The 23201-nt window shown below is 38.4% G+C and overlaps 1 protein-coding gene across 1 annotated transcript in view; it reads left to right on the forward strand.

The window, feature by feature from the left end:
* The window catches only part of LOC150080711 (uncharacterized), a 65363-nt gene that overhangs the window by 12902 nt on the left and 29260 nt on the right, over nt 1-23201 (forward strand). The window contains exon 3 of the mRNA XM_090381585.1: nt 12726-12836. Within this exon, the coding sequence (XP_090237711.1) occupies nt 12726-12836 (111 nt within the window). The remainder of the gene's footprint in view (nt 1-12725; nt 12837-23201) is intronic.

The following is a 23201-nucleotide window of genomic DNA, read 5'->3' on the forward strand; positions in this document are numbered from 1 at the left end:
GGTGTTACAATACCCATCTGTATTACTAAAGCAGTTGTATATTTCCATCAAGAGGTGAATCATAAATGTTTTTCTGCAACCAGCTGGGTTGGTTAAGAATACTTGAATCGGTTCACGATTGAGAGATAACAGACTCCAAATTATGTTTGAGTAGAATCTTTTGCTTGTCATTCTCATTAAATTGCAGAAGTCCTCGTTGGTCATCAAGTTTTCACATTTGTTTGCACTTATGCTGACTCTGTTGAGCATGGCGAGCTTTAGATCCTCATTCATCTCACTGTTTGGATGATTGTAAAAGTTTTGAAAGGGGTCTTTTTCTTGCAGTCATGTTACAAGGCAATGCAGGTCGGTACTGCATGCTTCATCAGGGTCAACGACGTCATTGCCTTGATACATCTGTCGTTGTGGAAGTTGATAGGTTAAATAAATTTAAGGAGGAACTGGGCAGGCATTTGGAGGGAATGGTGTGTTTTTTTTTTTTTTTTGGCTGATTCTGCATAAGCTCATACACTTGCTTTCTTGCATCACATACCACTACTACTACTACTACATCGTCTTACATATTTCAATTGTTTTGCAAATGTCCACGTCCGATTCATACAATTTATGATCTAATATGAGCTCTTCATTGTCATCATAGATGTTGACATATTTCATCTCTGACAGTATCTCTGTTTCCTCATTGTGAAATGGAATGTGCATTGTTACCATCTCGCACTTGTACTTGTTGAGATCCTGGGGCAGGTCATAGTTTTGATAGTGTATTATGTGTGGATACTGTCGTTTCTTGCAGATCTCATAGTGCTGCATGTGTAATTTGCAACAAAGCATGACAGAGTAACATGGTAGTATGATTGTAACAATACAAATACTTCTATTGTTGCAATCATGCTATTCAACAAATGGCTACAATCAAATGGGTAATTAGGATATTGGCCTAACCTCTTCCAGGCGTTGATTCGGTAGAGTAAGTAGTGGGCGTGAGCATAAATTACATTGTTCTTGATTTTGGTTCTAACTGTTCAAAATTTAGTAGATGTTGTCAAAGATGTTTACTCATAAAACATCTTTTGTGCTATTTTTTTTTTTTTTTCCCATACATCATCCATCCTCTTTCTCACACCAGGGAGAGAATGCAATCATGTGTGGTGAAGTTTAAGATGAAATTCTATAAAGTTAACTTAAATAAATTAATTAAGGTTTAAAAATAGCTAAAATAAGGGTAAGTATTATTAAAGCTTACTAAGAATTAAAGTTTGTGTTCATTCTCACTCACACCCATGCTTTCGTTCATTCTTTAAAGTGTTTGTTTCATTATTCAATTATAGGCAACCCCCATATAACACGGTACTTCTACAACATGGTTTCGCTCTAACACAATTGATAAATTGTGGCAATCCTCGCACAACATGGGTTTGCTCTAGCACAGTTTGAGAATTGCAGAAAATCTCACATAACACGGTATTTTTGAGCTTTTGTGCTGAGAAAACCTTGCTGTTGATTCACTAGTTGTTATTGCCTTCATGGTATTTTTATAAAGCACATTTCTGGAGGTCACTTCCATAAAACAATAAAAACAATTTGCAGCTACTGGTTTATTGGTGTTTTCTGTTAGTTTACTACCCTAGTATAAATGGGTAGTAAACTCGATCTTCTTGCATTTGCTGTAGTAACAATAGCTGGAATTTTTTTGTGGGTTTTCACGTTATTATGGTGAAATGTGTTTCCCTTTCCATGAAATATTCAGTCATATAAAAAACAAATAAATTTTCAGAAACTCATTACTCTGTATCTCACTTGTGTGTGCCTTGTTTTTTGTTATTAATTACTTATCTTTTTTACTGTTTTAAATTTTACAACCAAAAAAAAAGTCAGTGAACAGAAATATCAATTAGTTAGTATGTACATATTAATTAAGCTATGTACGTAAGCGTAAATTTATTTTTATTTTGCTAACTGGAAAATATTCTTCCAATTCTCATGTATCATTTAACTTTGTTAATTGGTAAGGTAATAAAGTTAAATTTGTGCTTTATATCCAAGCAGGGGTCTACTGTATTTTGTTGGGAGATCCTTGGGTTAGGTTCTGTGCTGTTGAACTTGTACTTTTTTGAGACCATAAAAAATTGACTTTGAAGCATGCAGAAGGTACACAAAATCTAGATGCTGCAGAAAAGATTGTGCTTGCCAGCGATGAAGAGGAAAAATATTAAATGAACATACGTTATCTGACATATAAGTATCACAGTTTGTTCAGTTATTACTATTTAAGTTGCTACTGTGGAATCTGGTCCTAGGCGAGTTCTTAATTTGGATATTCCAAATGTTAAAACCCAGGCATATGCGGATGACCTGGTTCTGATGCTGCAGGCTGACAACCGGGCACAACTGGAGACCATAGCAAACCAGGCCACTAGCGACTTGCAAAATTGGGCTAGTACAAATCTCCTTACTATCTCCTCAGAAAAAACAGTTCAATACTTCTCAAAGGATTCCTTGACCCTAGAAGACCACCGCAGATTAAGATAAATGGGAAAACCATAAAGTTGCTAACAGAAATAAAATACCTCGGAGTGATACTTGACAGAAACCTTAGCTTCACACCACATCTCTGCTACCTGAGAACAAAAATAAGAAGATATGCGAGCCTACTGGCCAGAGTCACTAGGAAAGATTGGGGCCTGAAGAAGAGGGCCCTTGGCGTCCTCTATAAGGCATTCTTTATCCCAGCACTAGCCTATGCAGCTGGGGCCTGGTACACAAAGACTAGCACAGCTGTCAACAAGAAAAAAACTAGAGATGACACACCGATATTACTCATAATGACAAGAGCTTGCTGCACTGTGAGCACCCACGCGCTCCATGTCCTGGCGGGATGCCTTCCCCTGGACTTGGAGATTGCGTGCTGGTGGTTGCTGTACCAACATTCCAAAGGAAAAATAGTCTCTCATATAGGATTCACCACAGACCCAACAAACTCCAAAACTGTGGAGAACAGACGGATTTTGCAACATGTGAAATCACTATGGCAAAATCGCTGGAACCTCACTAACAAAGGCTCCATTACTAACAAGTTTATACCGGATGTAGGACAGGTTTATCCACTCTCCCCAGCCTGGTTTTTGCCCAGACTCAAAACTACCTACCTATTGACCGGACATGGGTCATTTAGAAAGAGGCTATATGACTTTGGGATCTCAGCTACTCCGCGGTGCTCCTGTGGACAGGAGGAGTCCTGGGAGCACCTGGTATATGAGTGTGACCAATACGAGGACCTCAGATGTCAACTATACACCACGATTCACTCGCTTCTTCGAAACCATGAGGACATCGTTCTACAAGAGGAAGAGACCTACAAAGCATTCACACTTTTTGCACAAAATCTGTTCACAAGACAACGGACCCTACCCTCCCCTTGAGTGGAGGTATTCCAAAAGTTCACAAATCCATGAATAGGACAATATCAATCACGAGACAACAGCCATCCCTCAATGGCCCAGAGTAATGGAAACACAACTAAGACTCTGACTTAACTTGTTCAGAGTCACCATAGAAGATCAGAAGAACCCCATCTTGCCCTGTTGGGTCCCTTTAGAGGCCCGGCGGCTAACAGGCCGGATGAACAAGGGCACAACATGCTAAATATCACATGACCCATATACTTTTAAATCCCTGGCTTGTCCGATACAGTGTACATATGCGGAGATGGGAGAAATCCCAGGAGCCGTTAGACCCAAATATACCTATACCTATACTATTATAAAAATAAAGTTAAAATATTAAGTTATTACTACTATATACTGGTTCTTAGTCCCGTATAACATGGTTTGTCATTACAAGAGATTTTGTAGGAACCAAACTACCGTGTTATACGAGGGTTACCTGTATTTAATTCCATTTTCTCTGCACTGCATCCTCAGGCTCCTCAACTTACTATTACTATTCAGAGTTGGGGTGCAGTCCCACTCTTGCATGCCAAAGAGGTATGCAGTGAGTGTAATGTTATTAGTAGCTAAAGTCATTTGTGTTAGTGTGTATATTCTAAAGCTATATATTTAACAATGTATTCTCATATTCTTGATTACATTCTTACCTTATTCACTCCCTTTTACTAAAATTTTCTCTCTTTTGCTTCCTTGTTGGATCACTCTCTTTCACCATAACTTCACATTATTTATCTTTCACCACAATTTCAATTTCACTCTATCACATGTTTAGTACCCAGCACTTGCACTCAATTCTTTTGCACTCATTCATTCATTCTACCTTGCATCTCCTTGCAACAAGCTTACTAATATTATTCAGCTGAGTTGCATCCCTGACTTCTTGTGCATCTCCCTCCCCTTTATATTTACTCAGCAAGTGAGTGTGGGGGCTCCCAAGTCCCTACTCATGACAGAGTAACCCTGTGAGTGGTCCAGTTATTGGTTATTGTTTATCTGTGGGGGAGGCTGTAAGGCCTGTCTCTGCATGTTCCTTCTTACTTCAAGTTGGACAGTAAAGGGATGTTGCCTGTTCAGACTGCTTTGAAAGAGAGAGAGTGAGAATTATAAAAGCCGATTCGGAACAGTGCCTTTGCCGCCTCCGTAGCCAGGTGGGCAGGAGCAGCAGTGCGTAGCACGTGCTTCTTGATTAGACTGGGATTCAAGCCTGTGACCACCAAATACGGAGGATGCGGAAATGTCAGGGAATGACCACCACATATCCCTGGAGCAATATGGCCTTAGTTGCTAATGCTCCTAAAAAAAACCAAATAACAAAATAACAGAACAGTGCCCATGGAAGTATCTATAGAAAAAGCATGCAGCAGAAACAGAGCATATGAAACAAAGTGGAGAGCGTCTGGTAGAGATGGCATTAATTAACCTAACTGCCCTCTTTTGATGGAATCTAGAAGCCCGAGAGCCCCAGATGCCAGAACAATATTCTATGGTAGGGCAGATTTGCGATTTGTACCAACTGTTTGAAAGAAAAGTAATGCCGAGATCAAAAGAGAAAACCCAGTTTTTTAGATGCAGAGGAAGCAATATTTATTAATATTCTTATAACAAGAGAGATTAAAAGTAAGTGTAATCCCAATAGAGATATGACCTTGCTTAGAAGTCAGTGTCATTGCATATATGCATAGGTGCAGAAGAATTCTATTTGTGATATATAAGACATGTTTGAGTTTTAGAATGACTGAAATGAGCTAAGTTATTTTTTCCCCACTTGAAAATTACCTGAAGATCAGCATTGAAGGAATTAGTAGTGGATATTTGAGAAGTTGAAGCTGTTTGTACAGGGCACGGTTTCTCAAACTGGAATGTGGTGTGTTATCATGAGCAAAACTATGGATATTATTTCCTGTCAATGGAAAAAGGTCATTAATATACAAGAGGAAAAGAGTTGGGGAACACCAGCTTTAGCACTGAAGCATGCAGGCATCCATGGGCACCATTCCTTTGTATGGATTGAATTCTTGTTTGCACTGTTATTTTTCTGTTGTGAAGATATTTCTTTATACAGTTGTATGGTTTTTGGAATATTCCAGCATGGCATATTCTCTGAGAATGCTGGGCCATCATAAGGTATCAAAGATTCCAGCACAAACAATCAAAATAGCCAGCATGTAGGTTTCCTGGGTGGTTTGCACTGCTGTTATTGTCCATTGCATCCTCAGCCAAACATCCAGGTTTGAAGCCAAACTGTTTGCCCGACTGAAAGTTTTTATTCAGGTATTGTGCTTCAGGATGGCACAGTAGTAATCTTTCTAATACCTTGCTCAGTACTGGTAACAAGGCTATTGGTCTGTATTAGGACATGGGATCATTCAGAGGTTTTTCTGGATTTTTTTTTAAGTTTAGCCAGAGGTTTGCCATTTTCCAAGGAGTGGGAAATATACTTTTTTTGTAGACAATTATACAGTTGTAGCAGGTGCTGTGACTGACACATTGTGGCATTTCATGTTCTAGGCATCTTTTCTTTAGTTCTGTTGAGTGCAGAGGTTAGCTCTTCTAATGTAAATGGTGGTTCTATATCAGTGGGTAAATATGCCTCATTCTCATTGCAGATGTTGGTTTGTTCTGTAGTGAGAGCTTGGTCATTGTTTAGGAACAGAGTCAAGGATGTTATTGGCTATTCTGTTCCATGTATAGGTTAATTGCCCAGTCATGGTGTCTCTGGTGTGTACCACATCACTTTTAGGCAGCTTGTTGGTGATATGCAGCAAACAACACTCCAGGGATCTGCATTACCAGAAGTACCAGCAAGAGCCCTCCATGACTCCTTTTTGAAAATATTAATGATTTGAATTGGTAACTAATACAATTACAAACCATGCTCACGACCTTTTATATGGCCTTAAGGTCAGCTTGTGACCTTAAAAATAACATTTTAGAGAGTCAAAAAGAATAGCGAAAGCTTAAAAAGCGGTACTCACCTTGAAATTAATCTGTGATGGTTTACTTAGGTAGCGTGGTTAATGTTTAAGTTGAATTGTTAAATTGAAAAATTAAAAGGGAGGGAAGTAGGTAAAAGTTGACTGAGTTAAATGAGTGCAAGGAAACAGAAGTGTACGCATCCAATCTTTGGTTGTCATCGAAATAAAAGAAAGAAGAATAATTAAAAACTATGTAAGTGAATCCGGTGAAGCCAATAGTCTTTACAAGGACTTTCGTTAGTTAAAGAACGTCTTCAGTTGGCAATGTGTGGGGAGAGAATGCGCATGGTATTTTAAGAATAAAAAATTATACTCTTGTGATGCCTTTTTTGACATGTGGGAACTTTAATCTCGAGAGGTTCCAAATTGGGGAAAGATTGAAGGGGAGTTTAGAATTTAGAATTTTGAGGTTAGAGTGGTGCTTGTACCATTCGATAACTAGAGCTTCATATTAAAGTATTCTGTAGCTGGATTTTAGTTTAATGATGGAAATGGCAGAATCGATGAGCGGGTTGTGGTTGAGTCTGGGCATGAGTTGTAAGTTCTGTGACAGATTGGTTAGACGTGATACTATGGAAATGGTAGTATGCACGGGTGTTGGATGTTTTTGATGAGCCAAATTTGGTAGTGGTACTTCCGATATAACATGTGTTGCAGTTTGGTTGACAATTAATGAGGTATATAATATTATTAAGGTCGTTTGTAGAATATTTGTATGTCTTTATCGGTGCTGAAGAAGGATCCTAATTTGTTGTAGGTGGAAAAAACAAGGGAGATATCAGTGTTGTTAAATAGGCGTCGGAACTGTCCTGCTAGTTCATTGTGGTAAGGGAGGACTATGCGGATGTTAGTTTTATTTTTGTCTTTGGTTGGGATGTTAAATTTAATTTTATTTTTAGCGTTAAGGATTGTATTCTAAATTCTAAACTCCCCTTCAATCTTTCCCCAATTTGGAACCTCTCGAGATTAAAGTTCCCACATGTCAAAAAAGGCATCACGAGAGTATAATTTTTTATTCTTAAAATACCATGCGCGTTCTCTCCCCACACATTGCCAACTGAAGACGTTCTTTAAATAACGAAAGTCCTTGTAAAGACTATTGGCTTCACCGGATTCACTTACATAGTTTTTAATTATTCTTCTTTCTTTTATTTCGATGACAACCAAAGATTGGATGTGTACACTTCTGTTTCCTTGCACTCATTTAACTCAGTCAACTTTTTCCTACTTCCCTCCCTTTTAATTTTTCAATTTAACAATTCAACTTAAACATTAACCACGCTACCTAAGTAAACCATCACAGATTAATTTCAAGGTGAGTACCGCTTTTTAAGCTTTTGCTATTCTTTTCGAGTCTATTAACACGGTACTTGAAGATTTCTAAAAATTTCGTATTGTCATTTTAGAGAGATAAATACCTTAGTTATACAGCAAAAATTTCAACTTCCGTGATCTTGAAACGAATTACCAAAAAACAATGTGTTATTTGGTTCACATTACGATATTTTAATGATACAATGGTGTCTCTGTAACTGATTAATATCGTAAAGTGGGGTACACTGTATTGTATAGCTACGCACATGGTTTGGAATTCGGTATTTATGAATGTTTAACATTCATTTTTTGCAATTAATGTTCATATTTTCGATTTTGTTGATACTTGGGGGGAAAAACTCGTAAACCAGAGAACTCGTAAAGCGAGAACTGCCTGTACCTGATTTCACTTAAATCTACTATCACAATGGCGGGAATCATAATTCCTGCTGATGTTTTTGTGTACAGCCTGGTCAAATGAAGCAAAGTATGAATTAAAATTGTGTTACACTTATTACAATCAACCTTATGAGATATACTTTTATAGTAAAATTAAGTCTAATGTGACATGGGCATGGCAAGAGGTGCCTGCAATGTAACCAGAGACCCTTACAAAGTAACAATAGTGCCAAAAAACCATTGTTACCCTTTAGAATGCCCAGATTGCGGTAGAAGTTGAATAAAAATAAATAACTATTCTTACCCGTTCAAGCTTACCTGAATACATCTAGGTGGTCTTAGGAATCCATAATTATTCATCAAATCAGTCATTAAAGGTTGTGAAAACGATTGGCGGTTTCTTTGTTCTCCCTACTCCTGGGTGTCCACAATATATAATTAAGTGCAGTTAACAAACGTGTGACCGTTTGTCGGCAACCGAAATGGCTCCACTAATGGCTGTATAGTGGCACAGTATAATATGTGTTACTATTATCTGTACAGTACTGTAAATAGTTTGAGCATGCTCAATGCTGATGGGATTCTTCTTCTTGCTCAGAAGAATCGCCTGAGAGGGCATAAATTCAAATTGAGGAAGGACAGTTGTAGGATGGATGTGCGGAAGTTTGCCTTTAGCCAGCGGGTGGTTGATTGCTGGAACAAACTTCCATCTGTCGTAGAAGTTGATAGCTTAAATAGATTCAAGGCAGAACTAGACAAACATTTGGAGCGAGTGGATAGGTTAAATAAGAAGGGGGTTTTTTTTTTTTTTTTTGACTGATGCTATATAAGTTTGCTTTCTTGCATCATGTACCTTTGCTAATGCTAGTGGCAGAGTTGCCGAAAAAGCTGACTGGGACCTAGTTTAATAAATTAAAAAAAATTACTACCACTGTTGGTTGTTATTTGACAGATTACAGCCTTTCTGTTACCCTGCACAAGTCTTGTCAGCCTCCTTTGGCCTCTCACATTAATGAGTTGTTTCTGACCACAGCATCGGCATTAGCCTGGATGTTATTCGGTTATTGGATCAATCTTGGTACACCCAAGACACAGTCGTATATGAAAATGCCCAGCAGAGTTGCAGTTTTTGTGATGTTCATAATGGCACGTCTGGAACTGGCAAAGTCATTTTCAATTTCCTTTATAAGAATCTTGTCTTGCCCATTCTCACACTGAATTGTACACATATAACATTCCCACCTGCCCACCTGCTTTATATGGTATGAATATGCAATGCTGTTATTGAAGGAGTGTTCCATTTCATGAAAATGGTGAGTGTACCTAATAAAGTGGCCATTGTATATTTTTTAATAAACATTTTGTATCCAGCCTTGTTTCTTTAAATTATTTTAGAAAAGAGATTTGTTAAATTGCAGCTATGTTTTTTGTTTTTTTATTTTTCAAAATGAAATGTCTTTGAATTCATAAAAATAAGACATCGTCATCATTATCAGCCATTTTCACTCCACTGCAGGATGACGGTTGTTTTTTGTTATTTGGTTTTTAGGGGCATTAGCAACTAAGGCCATATTGCTCCGACAGGATGAAGGTCTCTCCAGCAACTTTCCAGTTCCTTCTGTTTTGTGGAATGCCCATCCATTTACTACCCACGAACTTGTGAATTTCATCTGTCCATCTCCATCCTTGTCTTCCAGGTTATCTTCTAGCTCCTCTTGGGTACCATTCTGTTATTTTCTTAGTCCATCTGTTATCATGTCTTTGAGCTATATATCCTGCCCAAGACCATTTTAGTTTTTTAGTTTTCGTAAGAATGTCCTTTACTTGAGTTTGCTGTCTAATCCATGTTTCTCTTCTAATCTAACAGTCTGATTCCTAATATAATTCATTCCAATCTTCACTATGTAGTTCTTAGCTTCTCTTCCATTCTTTTGGTGAGTGCCCAAGTTTCACTTCCATAAGTGATGGTGGGGAGTATACATTGGTTCTTTAGTTTACGTTTCAGACAAATTGGAATATTGCTCCTCAGTATGTGACTATATTTCCTGAATGCTATCCATCCAAAATTTATTCTTCTCTTGACTTCTAGCCATTTATCATTATTGCAGCTAATGACTTGTCCCAGATATGAATCCACCTTTTCAATCACTGCTCCTTTAATGATTATATCCCCTTTCTGTGGCATGCTTGTTCATCATTACTTTTGTTTTAGCCATATTCATCTTTAGTTCGACATTCTTACTAACTCTGCATAACTGATTAAGATTTTCCTCTAATTCTTCAGGATCATGGCTTATGATCACAATGTCATATGTAATTAAATGGCTGAGGTACTCTCCATTCACATTGACTCCTTTCTGCAATCAGTCTAATCTTCTGAAAGCTTCCTTAAGGGCAGCAGTAAACAACTTCAGAGATTGTGTCCCCTTGTCGAACTCCTTTCTCAATTTTAAATATGCTAGTCTAATAAAGGAGGTAGTTTCTCCTGTATTTTCTTCAAAATCGTAATAGTAATAGAGGCATGTGATGCAAGATGATGCTACATAAGCTTATGTAGCATCAGCCAAAAAAAAAAAAAAAATTCACAAAACCATTCCCTCTAAAAGTTTGTCCAGTTCCTCCTTGAATTTATTTAAGTTATCAACTTCCATAACGACAGATGGAAATTTGTTCCAGCAATTAACACCCGCTGACTAGAGGCAAATTTCTGCACATTTATTCTACAGCTGTCTTTCCTCAATTTAAATTTATGCTCCCTTAAGTTCATAATCTGAGCAAGCGGAAGAATCCCATTAGAATTCACCGTGTTCAACCCATTCAAGGCCTTATACACCTCAATCAGATCACGTCGCAGGTACCTAATCTCCAGCCACTGCAATTTTCAGAACTTAAGCCTCTCTTGGTAAGAGGACCCCTTCATTCCCCTCACCAATCTTGTTGCCCTTCTCTGTACATGCTTAAGCAAATCTACATCCTTCCTAAAATGAGGCCTCCAGACCTGTATGCAGTACTCAAGGTGTGGCCTGACCATTGCCTTATACAAAGGGATTATCGCCTCCTTTTCCCTGCTAGCAAAATTCCTGTGTATCATTGACAAAACCCCATGACCTGCTCTGGCAGCCTGTCTGCATTGCTCAGATAACTTCATGTCTGACTGCACAATTCCTCCCAGGTCTTTTTCATTTTCTACCACCCTAAGTGTAGTACCACACAATTGGTATGTTCCCCTGGGGTTACTTCTACCCATATGTAGTACTTTGCATTTTTCAATGTTAAACTTCAGTTGCCACTTCTCAGCCCATCTGCCCAAATTTTCTAGATCCTGTTGCAGTAGCACGATGCCATTACTGTCATTAGCAACCCTGCCAATCTTTGTATTATCTGCAAAATTCGACATGAAGCCTCATATATACCTTCATCAATATCAATGATAAATATGCAAAACAACAGTGAGTGCAACACTGAACCCTGTGGGACTCCACTTATAACATTAGTCCACAAAGAGCAATGTCTATTGACACTGTTCATTACCACGCCATACAGCCATATGTCATTGTGAATATTGCCAATACTGAGTACCTATGCCTTGTCTTTCCATTGCCCGAAACATTGCCTTATGCTGTATTGAGTAAAATGCCTTTTTATAATCCACAAACGCCAGGCATAATGGTGTTTTATATTCATTTTATTTCTCCATTAGCTGTGATATTACATGAAGGTGATCCATAGTTGAGAATACTGTCCTAAAGCCAGCCTGCCCTTTTGGTTGATTCTTTTAATAAATTAAAAGAATCAACAAAACAGTCATTGTCAGTATTCTTTCTAATCTATAAGTAATTACCCTTGTGAACAACTTGTAGATGTGGGATAAAAAGCTAATTGGTCTATTATTTCCAATTTCTGATTTATCTCCTTTCTTATGCAGCAAAACTGATTGCATTATTCCACTCCTTAGGCATCATGCCTTTTGTAATGCATTTTGTGAAGAGGTTTCCCAGTTTCTGTGTCATGTCTCTTCTCAATTTTAACAACTCTACAGTAACTTCATCTTCCCCCAGGGTTTTCTGATTCTTCATTTTCTTCAATGCATGTTCAACCTCATCAGGTATGTCGTATGTGTTACTAATTTGTGATCCATCTTCCCCACTGCTGGCATCATTCCGTCACTCCTTGTATAATTCTCTATAGTAGTCTTCTGCTATTAAATTTGAATTATGCCTTTAAATACTAATTATAAGCAAAATTAAGATATATTTTAAAAGTATCCAGAATTAAATCTACTGATGTCAGTAACATCAGTAGACTTAATTAACCTTATACCATCATACAAACACACCTCTTGCAATATGGCTCTCTATAATATAAACAAACATTTTTACACATTTGAAACCACAGTTGTATGCATTATTCACCTAGACTTGCATTGATTGCATATTTTATTTCAAGACTAAAGGTTATTAGTATTATGCATATGTGTGCATTGCATGCACACATGCACTTACATGTGTACATTAGGATTTTTAAGTTATTGTTTAAAAAAATATAAAATTATGATTTCCTTCTATATATAACATGGATAGTTTTCTTTCAGCACCACCTCCTTCCTACCAGTCCCTTTTTGGTCAAGTTCGAGAGGCTAGAAAGACATCAAGTGGATTTTTTGATTTCTTGAGAAAAGTTATTGTGCTATTACTAGGCACACGTAAGTAAAATGAATATTATATACAGCTCATACAAATTTGCAGTTTAGCAGGATCTGTGTTCTACTCTTAATAGTTAGCTGGTCTTAAAAGGAACCACAATTTAAAATTAAAATGTATAATAAAACTGTTGTAACTGACCTGTGTTTTATAAATTGTTTTGGAACTTTTATAAATTTCACATGCTAAATTTGAGAATTGTATAAATTCCACGATTCCATATAGAAATGGCTTTATCTCATGTACCAAGGATAAAATTGCAGTAATTGTTGAATTATTTGAGTTATCAATATGGAAACACTATTCTTGGTTCATGTATGATTTTGAACATTTTTCTTAACATGCTGATACCAAACTTAGCACATTAATGTCTAAACTTATAATCTCATTATTTTTCCACAATTCAGTATGAACACTCAATTTAAGATGTGTACTTGCGTGTGCACGCGCAAGTGCGCGCGCGCACACACACACACACACACACACACACACACACACACAAATAAGACAATCTGCATCTCGGGCTTAAAACCTGGAATAGCTTATGGGGTTGTGGGACTTATCATCCAATTCATGTTTTTGAATATTTTAATTAAAAAATCATGAACAGTGAGTGATTGAAGGATCCTCCGAAGTCAGGTATTGGATATGTGTGATTTTTTTCAGACATCAACATTTCAAGATAAAAAGTTTATTATAAAATATAAACTTGCAAAATAACCGTAATTTAAGAGACTGTAAAATCAATTAAAATGTACTAAATAAAAGATAAAATATACATGATAAAATTTAAAAATACAAATAAATGCATAGAAGCTTTCAGTTGCTCTATGCATTTATTTATCTATCACCTAAGTTGAATATGGTTGTAGGTGGCCTCATACTCTAAAAAAAAAAAAAAAAAGCACCATGTGTACTCTGTATGCATGAAAGATGTTTTATTTTATGTGAAAACATCCTTGCTTGGATGGGGTTAAAAGGTTTTATGAATGAAAAGAATCCGAACGCATTTAACATTTTGAAGCATTTTTTTTTTCCAACAGTTTAATCAATTTGAGGTTACAATACATGTTCAATAGGTAATTTACTTACAATGGATTTGAGAGCTGTTATTTGTTGTTGTTATTTTGGTTTTTAGGAGCATTCTGGGGATATGCGGTGGTCATTCTCTGACCTTTCCACATCCTCCGTATTTGGTGGTGACGGGCTCAAACCCCGGTCTAATCAAAAAGCATGTGCTACGCACTGCTGCTCCTTCCCACCTGGCTACGGAAGTGCCTATTCGAAAGCTAAAATATGATGTGTACACTTGAGATTGTAAAGAGTGGAGATTGGAGTTTGATATTACCAGAGGCTTTTGCAGTAGAAATGGATATGAGCTGATTTATCATAGCTATCGTTGCGTTCATACCATTTCCCATAGGTTCTTTAGGAGCATTATTAAGCCACAAAAGAATGTGATCATGTGGACTGCCATGATGTTGAAATTCGGACTGTTTAAAATAGATGAGGTGAGGTGAGGTGAAATAGCAGGATAAACGAAACCATTCCTCTTCGAAAATGTTGGAATGGAATCATTTTTGAGAGATACTCAACAAGTATTACAAGTCTTCATATCGTTATGTCTACAGTTTGAAATTCTAAGAGAAGTAATGGATAACTTCCTGGAGTGCACAATTTTACATCATTTCATACCATAATCGATCACAGATATCACAAATATCTCCAGAAATTGTTCAAATTCCCTATGGGAGTTTGCAGACTACTGTTGAAACTGTGGTTGAGCTGAAATATGATTTTGTTTCTTTTTGGATGATGCAGTTAAAACTGATTGTTGCAGTATACTATGTCTAGCTGGTTCAGAAATCAATTGAAAATCCTCAGGTAATTCATTTGAACTCAACTCTTCTGGATTGAAATCTTCAGGAAGTTCTTGAATATAATTTCATGATGTTTACGGTTTATCTTCTTGATGAGAAGTCGATGTAGAAGGCTAATGTTGATCAAAATCTTGCAAAGCAGATTTTATTAAACTCTGCATTTTTTTTTTTTCTTTCTCTATGTTTTTGAACTCGTTCTTTTGTCGACATGGGAAGCTTCTTCATTGGTTTTGAAGTTTTTATTCTTTCGTGATTATCTCGATTTCACTCAGCTGGAGTTTTAGTCATCTTCGAAATACTCTTATAGGTTGTTAACTGAAATTAGATTTGGTATTTTTATAATTCAATAGTTAGCGAAATCCATTTGTAGAATAGTATGACATCATAACCAAGAACTACTGCAAGAAGTGATTGTTTGTTGAAGTGCTTGTTTTATTGTTGCGTTCTTGAATTAAAACCATTTAAATCTTTAAGCGGTTTAATCGAACAGCTGTTAAAATCTAACAGCTAGAACCAAAGTTATGAACGATATAACATTTTATGCTCACGCCTGCTACTTACTTACACTACTTAGAAGGTTGATGTTGATCAAAATCTTGAGAAGCAGATTTCATTAAACTCTGCATATTTTTTTTGTTCTCTATGTTTTTGAACTTGTTCTTTTGTCGACACAAGAGGCTTCCTCCGTGACTTTGAAGCTTTTATTCTTGCATAATATTACTACCCACAACTTACTCTGCCGAATCAACTTTAGTTAAAACCAATTGGTAACAAAATTTTCTTACAGAAATGATGCCAATGATGTCACTTCCTACTCAATCACTAATGTTGATTCCGTAGAGTAAGTAGCGGGCATGAGAATAAAACATTACATCTTTCAAACTAAGAGACAGAAATGTCGCAAATGATGTCACTTCCTAAATGACACTGACTACCAACAAAATATAAAATAAAACTTTATTAAAAATACAATGAAAATGAAGCATAGAAACTTTATAAAGAATAATAATAAAATGTATACAGATAAATGCTCAAGTGATAAAAATACAAAATGTGATGAACAAAAACAAAATATACAGTGAGAAGCTTTTGTGCTCTTTTATTACAATGGAGACTAGTAGTAGGACATAACATCATTATATTTTTCAGAAGAGAACATACACACAAGCACTACAACAAATTTTTTAAATTCAGGTTGTGAACAGTGGAAAAAAAAGGATGGGAGACAAAACATCATCCATCAGACTATGGAAGTAGGCCGACATACAATTATCACATTATGAGCTTGCCTTCTTTCATCATACTGTAAAATAAATGCTTCCATAATAGGGTGTATGTGGGTTTCATGATTGCGATTAATATTGGAACCGACCACAGCCGGCAACCCAAAGGTCGCGGGTTCGATTCCCGCCTCGGGCTTGGATCAAAGTACTGCAAAAACCTTGGGAGGTGCAATATGGCCACAGAAGCCGATGCGCCAACAACTACCAAATCAAAAAAAAAAAAAAAAAAACCGACCACAGCTATGTGAAGTGTTTCCAACTAGGAGCACTCACAATATGTAAGAATCATGTGCATATTCCAAAATTTCAATGTTAGAACAAGAATTATGATTAATGTGCTGTTCACACCAATAACCCTCAGCAACAGTGGAGTGAGTAAACTTGGCCTGACGACTAGCTCCCTTGTGCTCCGAGATGCAATTGCAAAACCTCCAATCTTATAAGGTGACAAATGTACTTTGTCCTACTTCCACAGAGTCTGATGGCTGTTTAGCCCCTCTTTTCCCCTCATCATTCATGGTCAGCATCAGTTTGTTGTAGCACATGCATATAGGTTGCTCCTCTACAAAATATAATGATATTATGTCATACTATTTGTCAATAAATTTGATAAAGGACCACATTGCTACAAAAGCTTCTTAATGTATAGTTTGTTTTTGTTCGTACTGTTTTTAGTACTTTATTTTCATTGTATTTTTAATAAAGTTTTATTTTATATCTTTATGTTTTGCCAGCAGTGACAAGATTTGTTTCAGTATGCTTATTCCCAATGCACGAGGCTTTTTTGCTAATATATGTATACTTTATTTCCTGACATACATTTTTATATATGTCAGGAAATAATAAAGTTCTCCAGTTCACTGAATAGCACTGAATAGTATCACTCCCTAAGAAGTAATATTCAAATTAAACATTCACAAATGATGGCATCTGTTCTACTCTTTTCATGTTAAACTGTGCTCTTTTATATGAACTGAACTTATGTGATGATAATAATAATATTCTTTAGCTATATCCGTTTGTCAGAAAGAAACAGTACTACATATGGATAAAAAAATTTATGCATGGAAATTGGTGAAATAATGCTGTGTAGAGTGTAATCTGCCTTTAATTTCTTAAAGAATTATAGATTATTCTCAGAAATTTCATGGTACTTGCTGTATCACTTCTTTGGTGATTGTAAACACTGCAGAACTAATAGTAATGGTGATTTCATTTACATAGTTATTAATTTGATTACACATTTACTAGTTAAAACTTAGCCTTTAGTACTTATATGCATAATAGAACCTGATTAATCAAACAATAACTATTAATAAACATTTGGTAAAGATTAAAATTTAATAAAATTAAATAAAATTAAACTTAAGTAAGTGAATAGCAGTGTATTTAAAATGGCTGATGATGATGATGAAGTAAATAGCCATGAATGACTACATTCCTGTAATGCTGTCTTTATGACACTGTCTACCTCACATACCAAGAAAGTGATTTACAATTAATTACATTTATATATGTTCTCTACTGTACTCTCAAACTAACAATTTTTGAATCATAACTCGGGTTTTAAGGTCTGAGGCCAATCATAGTTTGTACGTGAGGGTGAGGATATTCAAAGAATAGGGAGGCATAATTATTATGGTTTCTATTTTTGTTTTTTTTTTATCTGTTCTAACACTGCTTTTGAAAATATGCATGTGGTTAATCATCTGCATGCCTTTGTTTTGGTTATAATAAAGAAGTATTCTTTTTTCAGTCTGTTTCCTGTACTTGTCAGTGGTTAGAACAGAAGTGTTCTTGAAATCCCATTGGTGATCCTTGCACCAGGTGTGGAATACAGGATCCAATTTTGTTATTAGGCCATGGGCTATGTCATATTTATCTTCTTTAATTATTTTGAATAATCTTCAAATCAGTTTTCCCAGTATATGATTTTTGGCAATCTTTACATTGTAAATTATATGTTGGATGTTTAGTGGAAAGAGTTTTCGTTGGGTATGAAATGGGAAGGGGATTTTTACCATATTTTTAATGGTGTTAGTTCTTGTAAATCTGGTGTAAAACCATATTTTTATATTTATATTTTATATTATATTGAGCAAACTGGTAGAAGATTATTCAAAAGAATTAAAGAACATAAATATCCACATATTTATCATAAATAATTCATCTTGGAAGTTGGTATGTAAAGCTACTAGGCTTTACATACCAACTAAGAAATATTGTTCAAGGTTTAGGGTTAAATGGATGTCAGATGAACTAATGAGACATATGGCAGAGAAGAAACATGCATGGGATACATATAAATTAATGGGTGACATGGAAGCCTATGATAGATATAAGCTGGTCTGTAACCAAGTCACAAAGGAGATTAGGCAGGCAAAGGCAGATTGTGAGAAATCCTTGGCAAAGGATGCAAAGAAAAACAGAAAAGAGTTCTTTACCTATGTAAACTCTAGAAGGAAAGGGATGAATCAGATTGGTCCACTGGATATTGATGGTTCAACTGTTGATGATCCTGCTCAGGTGGCTAACAAACTAAATGAGTATTTTGCATCTACATTCACACATGAGGAGTTATTCAGGAAGGGGAATGCCAGAGTTGAAGTAAACTCTGGCAGTGAGCTAGATGATTTTGTAATAACTGAGAGGAAAGTGTAGGAGTAATTGTTGAGGATAAACATAAAAAAAGGCACCCAGGGTGGATGGGATCCATCCAGTTATATTAAAGAAGGCAGCAAAGGAAGTAAGCAAACCCTTAACCATAATTATGAGAGCTTCTTTGGACTCAGGGGAGGTACCCATAGACTGGAGATGTGCAAATATGACCCCAATTCACAAAGGAGGATCAAAGACTGGCAGAAGTAATTATAGACCTTGGAGTTTAACTTCTGTTCCAGGAAAATTAATGGAGGCACTGGTTAAAGAAGAACTGTAGGATCATCTAGACAAGACTTCAGATATAGCTCGGACACGGCATGGTTTCATTAAGGGAAAGTCTTGCCTGACAAATTTGATTGGATACTCTGATGCAGTCACAAAAGAACTGGATGCAGTGAATAACTTTGATGTTATATATTTGGATCTTAGAAAAGCTTTTGATACTGTTGCACATGAAAGACTGCTGCAGAAATTGGAGCAGTGTGGCATTGGAGGCAAATTGCTGCTATGGATAAAGGGTTGGTTGAGAGGGAGAAGACAGAGAGTGGTAATCAATGGACACTGCACTGCTCATCGTGGACTAATGTTATTAGTGGGGTCCATTGTTGTTTTCTGTATTTATAAATGATATTGATGATAATAAAACACGCCTGTGTGCTCTGGATTCATAATTTATTTATCTTATTTTTGTTACACAGAGCATTAAAATTATGATAAATGAATTAGCTTTCGGCTGGGTGGCAGCCTTCATCAGATTAAAATACTTTGAATGGCAGTTAGAATAGAGATGCACTGCCAGGATGGTACGTGAGACACGTGGTTAATTGTTTGTTGATGTTTGTGGCTGTGACGTATGGTGGTGACGTGGCCAGCGTTTGTCTATGGACAGAATTACTGCTTCTGTGATGGGGTTAAGTTGACAACCACTGTTCCTGTTCAACGAGGTATCCGAGCATTTTATACTTAACGATTCCAACCAGGTGCGCCTTAAGTAATGGTGGGACTTGTCTACAACCACGACATCGCGGTGTGGGTCGATGTCGTGGTGGGTTGTCCAGACATGCTCGGCAATAGCTGAGTGTTCTACATCCGCCAAACGGATCGCCCTTTTATGTTCTGAGAGGCGTTTCTCGAGATGACGACCAGTCTCTCCAAAGTAGCAGCTCGTGCAGTCACGGCAAGAGATGCGATAGACCACACCACTCTGTAGAAGGGTGGGGACAGGTGTTTTTATGTTGGAAAGGAGAGAACGCAGTTTCTTGCCTGGGAGTTAGATGCACTTCACCCCATGCGATCTTAGGATTCTACCGATCTGCTGTGACAGGTTGGGGTAGTATGGGATGAATGCCCTCGTGGAAGACTCGTCACTGTTGGTGTTGCTGTTGGTCGTCACGTTGTCGCGTGCTTGTAGATCACATCTGTTAAGGACATCGATGGGGTAGCCACACCTCGTAAGGTCTACTTTGACTCTGGTGATCTCTTTGCGCCTTTCATCTGCAGAGCTGGAGTGTGTCCAGGCGCGAGTTAGCAAGGTTCGGGCGGTTGAGAGGAGGTGGCCCCGTGTGTGTGCTGACTGGAAGTTGGTAAATTGGCCAGCACACATAGGCTTACGATAAACCGTTGTCTTCAAGCATGTGTCTTCGCGCCGGACAAGTGTATCTAGGTATGGTATAGAGTTGTTCGACTCCAGCTCAACCGTGAATTTTATGAAGGGTGACAGTGAGTTGAGGTGGGTTAGGAGTCGCTGACTTGAGTCTCTAGGGATCACTACGAACACATCGTCTACGTAGCGACACCAAAAGGCGATGTGATCCGGTGCGTGTGTAAACGCACGTCCCTCTAACTCCTCAATCACGATGTTTGCTGTGACCGAGCTGACAGGGGAACCCATGGCTGTGCCATGTATCTGCTGGTAGATTGAACCATTAAACATGATTGCACCCCCTGTTAAGCACAGTCTGAGGGCGGCGGAAATGTCATCAGGCGTCAGCTTAGTTCTGTCGCTGAGGGTTCCATCATTGTCCAAGAGTTGTTTTGCGCAAGAGATGGCAAGTTCCACAGGGATGGAGGTAAAGAGTGATACGACATCGAACGATGCCATGACTTGATCTTGCGAGATGGATATAGTGCGGATCCTTTCTATGAACTCAACACTGTTGGAGACGGTGTAGGTGGTCTTGCCAACTAGAGGAGAAAGAAGTCTCGAGACAAATTTAGACAGCTCGTAAGTCGGTGATCCACAGCAGGATATAATAGGTCTTAGTGGCGTGCCTTCTTTGTGCACTTTCGGCAGGCCGTAAAACCGTGGGATCTGACACCCGGAGGCACGGAGGTGATTACGGGTTGACTGTGTGATTTTCCCTTGCTTCAGCCAAGTGTTGGTGAGGATATTCACCTCTGACTCCCATCGTTCCAAAGCCTTGTTGGGGTCGATGGTTAGGGGTTTGTAGACGGTAGTGTCTCGTAAGAGCAGTAAGGCTTTCGCCATGTAATCAGTGTGGTTCATTACAACTGTACGACGGCCTTTGTCCGCCGGTAGAATGACGATGGACGAATCCCGTTTCAGTGCCTTGAGGGTAGAAATCTGTATACGGCTGAGGTTTGAAGAGACGGGGCGAGCATGGTGTAGAACTGCTGCAGTCTTTAAGCGGATTGCGTTGGCTACATCTTCTGGGAGGCGTGATTAGCTTGCTTCTACACCCAAGGCGATGTTGGTGATCGGTGGGTGCTTTGGAAGAACGGCAAATGTCATGCCAAGGGTCAACAAGTTTGTTTGTTCTGCAGATAACTGCTTGTTGCTTAGGTTCAATACGAAATCCGTGCAATTTGTGGGAGGGGCATTACGCTGGCGCCGAAATTGACGGGATTCATTAATCAAAGTATTGAACTTACGTTTCTGTCGGGCACAATAACGATCTGATTCTCTGACGGCCTGGCAACATAAAGTATTGATTACCTTGGTGTAAATAGGATCGGGAATCAGAGCCTTAAGGTCGGCAAGTAGGGCTGCTTTGCTCGCTGAAGCACGTTGTATGTCACGATGGAGGCAGCCGATCCATATGCGTAGAGTTCTGAAGCCGAAGTTCCGACAGGCACGTCCCATACGCTCACTAGGAAACGGTTGTTTGTAGCGAAACCCTTTCGGTATAATCCAGTTAGCTTTGCATCTATGTGCAAACCTCAGGTGTTGCCTGCTACGGGCTATGAAGATAAAATCTTTCTGGAGTCTCACGACCATATCATATGTTGGTTGGCCAAGAATAGTCTGTACATAATAAAATTCACGGTTGAGCTGGAGTCGAACAACTCTATACCATACCTAGATACACTTGTCCGGCCCGAAGACACATGCTTGAAGACAACGGTTTATCGTAAGCCTATGTGTGCTGGCCAATTTACCAACTTCCAGTCAGCACACACACGGGGCCACCTCCTCTCAACCGCCCGAACCTTGCTAACTCGCGCCTGGACACACTCCAGCTCTGCAGATGAAAGGCGCAAAGAGATCACCAGAGTCAAAGTAGACCTTACGAGGTGTGGCTACCCCATCGATGTCCTTAACAGATGTGATCTACAAGCACGCGACAACGTGACGACCAACAGCAACACCAACAGTGACGAGTCTTCCACGAGGGCATTCATCCCATACTACCCCAACCTGTCACAGCAGATCGGTAGAATCCTAAGATCGCATGGGGTGAAGTGCATCCAACTCCCAGGCAAGAAACTGCGTTCTCTCCTTTCCAACATAAAAACACCTGTCCCCACCCTTCTACAGAGTGGTGTGGTCTATCGCATCTCTTGCCGTGACTGCACGAGCTGCTACTTTGGAGAGACTGGTCGTCGTCTCGAGAAACGCCTCTCAGAACATAAAAGGGCGATCCGTTTGGCGGATGTAGAACACTCAGCTATTGCCGAGCATGTCTGGACAACCCACCACGACATCGACCCACACCGCGATGTCGTGGTTGTAGACAAGTCCCACCATTACTTAAGGCGCACCTGGTTGGAATCGTTAAGTATAAAATGCTTGGATACCTCGTTGAACAGGAACAGTGATTGTCAACTTAACCCCATCACAGAAGCAGTAATTCTGTCCATAGACAAACGCTGGCCACGTCACCACCATACGTCACAGCCACAAACATCAACAAACAATTAACCACGTGTCTCACGTACCATCCTGGCAGTGCATCTCTATTCTAACTGCCATTCAAAGTATTTTAATCTGATGAAGGCTGCCACCCAGCCCAAAGCTAATTCATTTATCATAATTTTAATGCTCTGTGTAACAAAAATAAGATAAATAGATATTGATGATGGTATATCAAGCTTAATCTCCAAGTTTGCAGATGATACAAAGGTTGGCAGGATTGTTAAGGACACTACTGACAGTATGCTGCTGCAACAGGATCTGGAAAGGTTGAGCAGATGGGCTGAGAGGTGGCAAATGAAGTTTAACATTGACAAATGTAAAGTACTACATATGGGAAACAGTAACCCCAGGTGCCTCCATAGCTAGGTGGGAAGGAGCAGCAGTGCG

This window comes from Mastigoproctus giganteus, chromosome 9 (genome assembly GCF_048544385.1).
Source record: "Mastigoproctus giganteus isolate SK-2022 chromosome 9, ASM4854438v1, whole genome shotgun sequence".
Lineage (NCBI taxonomy): Eukaryota > Metazoa > Arthropoda > Arachnida > Uropygi > Thelyphonidae > Mastigoproctus > Mastigoproctus giganteus.